General features: G+C 32.3%; 1 protein-coding gene across 1 annotated transcript; it reads right to left on the reverse strand.

Annotated features, from left to right (window-relative positions):
- Positions 1 to 281: 281 nt before the first annotated feature.
- On the reverse strand, positions 282 to 2,998 carry LOC112726584 (protein IQ-DOMAIN 17). Its single transcript, XM_025776020.3, has 5 exons — positions 2,686 to 2,998; positions 2,193 to 2,591; positions 1,698 to 1,949; positions 1,327 to 1,464; positions 282 to 1,250 (listed from the first exon to the last, which is right to left on the reverse strand). Exons 1-5 carry the CDS (start codon positions 2,830 to 2,832, stop codon positions 435 to 437), a joined length of 1,752 nt encoding a protein of 583 aa, XP_025631805.1. The 5' UTR covers positions 2,833 to 2,998; the 3' UTR covers positions 282 to 434.
- Positions 2,999 to 4,015: the final 1,017 nt, after the last annotated feature.

Below are 4,015 nucleotides of genomic sequence, written 5' to 3' on the forward strand. Positions count from 1 at the left end.
TAATACTGTGGCACCCTAAACACAACTATTAAAATTTGAATGATACAAGAACATTTAATATCAATTTTTTTTTATTTTTCTATCAAGAAAATAATACATTATAATTTTTTTTAAGTGGCAGGTGAGTTGAGGTGGAAGGGTTAACTCAAATTCCTCTTAACGTCACAAAATTATAAAGATAACGAATAAATAACAATACTATGTCATTTATACTCATTTTTTTTTATAGTCGAAGCGAAAATATATCTCTGCCTATTGAATATTATGTGAGCATCCAAGAATAGAGAAATATATGTCGATTTTGTGCACAAGACAAAATGAATACACAAAACATTTTCCTTTCTCACACAAAACATTTCTCTAGACACAATAAAATTGGATAGAAGAATTGAATCCCAAACCATTTGGTCATATTCTAAGACTTTGTAACAAATTTACCTCAACCACCTTCTAAGATCACTAGTTGATGAAGGAGAAACTTCACCACCAAGACTCTCAGTGCAGCAAGAAGAGTAATTGGATTGTTGCTCTAACCCAAAATGTGAAGCACTCACACTCTTAAAACTTGGACTCCTTAAACTATGGCCATAATTTCCATATCCTATTCCTACATTATATGGATCAGGCGGAACAGGAAAAGAGAGCCTTTTCTTTGCACTACCAACTCTATCCCTCTCTGGTGTGGACGGCCTCTGTCTTGGTGCACTCTGTGACCGAATCCTAGCCTTCGCAGATTCGGTTGCTGCCATGTAATTAGGCAATGTACCGCTGCCACCACTACTTGTTCCTACTCGTCCGCCATTTTGACACAAGCTACCGGTGTAATGATAATTAGACCTCAAGCTTGGTGTCTGAGAAGTGTGGTAGCTTCTATCATCTCTAACACACCGAGGGCTCGCAGACCGGACTTGTATCGACCTAGATTTTGCCGGGGATGGTGTTGCAGTGGAGGGGTGAAGGGATCCATTTTGGTGTGTTCTATGGAGCGGTGAAGCGATGGAATGCCTTTGAGGTTGATGGTGGTGAGGGTTATATTGATAGTTTGGATGTGATCTCCTGTAATTGGTTCCAAGGTACGAGTAAGGCTGCGAGGTGTCTATTTCTACTGTCTTAATTGGATCTCTTTGGTCAGTTGAAGCTCTTCCCCTTGTCTCCCAAGGCTTCGTGGCCATCCATCGGTCAAGCCATTTAGGCCTCTCTTCAAGTTCATCTTCGTTTCCAATTGACGATTTCCTTCCATTCCTCCATATCTATCAAGAATGCACAAGTTAGGGAGAAGCAGAGAAAACAAAGTAAAACAGAGAGAAAACAGAGTAAAAACAAAACCTGCTGGGAAAAAGCTTGAGTTAAGGACTTGTCCCTTTTTATGGCAGCTTCCTTTCTCTGTTGCAACATTGCCTTCACTTCTTCAACTGTGTGAGGACGTTCATCCCAATCATCTGCAATGCTGCTTCCTTCTCTTGACTACCAAAAATCAAACCACACATAAAAAAAAAGTTTCAAAAACAAAACCAAAACAGAGAAGTTCTCAAGTATTTCCTTGCAATTATAACCTAAAAGTACTTTTTATTTTGTTTAAACTAAACTAACATATAAGATTTAATGAATAATATGAAATCATGAAAAGATATCACCACAAAGTTTTGATTAAACTAATTACAAAGAAAAAAATTGAGAGTTTCGTTAAAGGAACTTACTAGTGATTTTCTATCAGAAATATCCTGAAGGTACCGGGAATGATCCCAAACACTAGCAGTGTCACTGAATGTGGATTTTCTGCTTCCATCATGTGATGAAGACCTTATTCTCTGATCAAGAACCCTTGCTTGCACCCTAACAAGTGCCTGCATGCACCTTAGTGTCATCTTTGCTTGTTTTCTTACATTGTGTCCTCTTACCAATGCTTGCAATTTCACCAACCCTTTCAATGCTCTTAGTGCTCTTCTTGCCTTGAAAAAAAACATATATTTATATTAGCTTCATTTTGCAATACTATGGCTCTAGGAAGAATTCGAATCCTACCCAAATTCTACTGGATCAAGCGCTTATCATCCGGCAAAAAATTATAAAACAACCCCGAGTACAAGTTCTAAACAAAGAATATAATGTATGCAGCCAAAAATTATAGAGCAATACATAATACGTATTCTTCAACATAGATCTAACTTCAAAATGTGCAATTCTTGACTTACCAAGTATCCTCTAAAAGCTGTTTGAATCACTATAGCAGAATAATGCACCCTAGCATGATGATGGTGGTGATTAGCAGCACCATTATTATTACTGTTAGTAGTATTATTACTGGGGTTATTCAACCTTGCAGCTTCAACTGCAGCTTGAGCAGTTGCCATGGCAGCTTCAGCTGTTGCCACAGCAACTGCAAGAGCATGCTTTTGATCTTGTTCACTTCTTGATCCTCCACTTGTTGTTGCTGTAGAACAATTATTAGTAGTAGCTGTTGTTGCTGCTGTAGCCACATCATGATTATGATTATGCTTCAACTTTGTTGTGTTTTGTTGATTAGTGTTGTTATTGTTGTTGCTTTCATGATTCACAGCTTTTCTAAAAATCCATCTTTTCTTTTCTCTCTTCTACAAAAAAAAAATGTTCATACTTTCACAATTTCATTAGCTAAAGAAAATTAACAAAGAAAGAGTGCTTTCTTTTTTTTCTTTTATTAATTACCTTCTCTTCTTCTTCTTCTTGATCAAAGCTTTCTTCACTTCTTCTCCTATTGCTTCTTTTGTTTTCAGTGTCCTTTGTTGGAGATCTGAATGCTCTTTTGACTGCAGTCAACCATGAACTACTACTACTACTTCCTTTCTTCCCCATCACCAAGAGAAGTTCACGGTAAAACTCAACAACAATTCTTGCATTTACAGCACAGCACAAAGAAAGAAAAGGAAAAAAAAGTGTTTCCTATTGTTCAAAGAGAGAGAAGTCTAAATCCAACTCTACACAAGTCCTTAACTTTAAGGCTGGTGGTGGAAACTGAAAAGTAATAACAAAAGGACTCCAAGACAAAAAATAAAAAAAATAAAAAATAAAAAATAAATATAAATAATAAAAATATAAATTTATGATTTAATTTTATAGTATTATTTTTTTTATAAAAGAAATTTAATTATTATATATAGTTTAATTTTAATATACTAATCATATAAAATTTTGTATAAAATTATCTAATCACATTTATTTTTTTATATAATTATTTATGTTGTTAATATAAAAAATAATTATTTTTATTAGTATAATATTATATAATTAAATATTAATATAAAATTGTCTTATATTAAGAGTACATCAGAATTAAATTATTGGTATACATAGTACAAATTCAGCAATAAAATGCTACGATAAAGTTGTCTTTGTTTATTTTCATGGCTATGGTGTGAGTTCCTTTTCTTAACAGTGCAAAATAAAATAAATGAATCTTCCTTTATTTGCAGTGTAAAATTTATCTGAGTCACCCTCGTTTAAAATCTTTATGAAAATATTAAATGTTGGAAGTACTCTTTAATTAACTCACTGCTGGTTCAATTTTGATATTTAAGCTGGAAGATATAAAAGGTATAGTAATGCGTGAAATTATGATGTTGACCAACGTACCATAAATATATATTTAAATAAATTTACTAAGTTCTTACAGGGTGGCCTAATTTTTAATTGGATCTTTGTAATTTAAAAACTTTTAATCAAATATCTATATTTTAACAAAGGGAAGTCAATAATGTTTCTAGAATAATTTATTAATTATTATAATTTTTTGTGTTGAGATGAATAATGCATTTAGGCTTGAACATATAATATTAAATAATAATCTATCTATTAAATTATATAAAAATTCATAATATTAAAGTATTCTAAGGACTTAATTATAATAATCTATTGAAAATTAAATTATATTATAATTTTTGTATTACAATTAAATATTACAAAATAATATTTTCAATTATTATAATTAAATAATATGTCACAAGATCATCTTGTTGAGTTGTACAACAAGATTTTTATA

This window comes from Arachis hypogaea, chromosome 12 (genome assembly GCF_003086295.3).
Source record: "Arachis hypogaea cultivar Tifrunner chromosome 12, arahy.Tifrunner.gnm2.J5K5, whole genome shotgun sequence".
Lineage (NCBI taxonomy): Eukaryota > Viridiplantae > Streptophyta > Magnoliopsida > Fabales > Fabaceae > Arachis > Arachis hypogaea.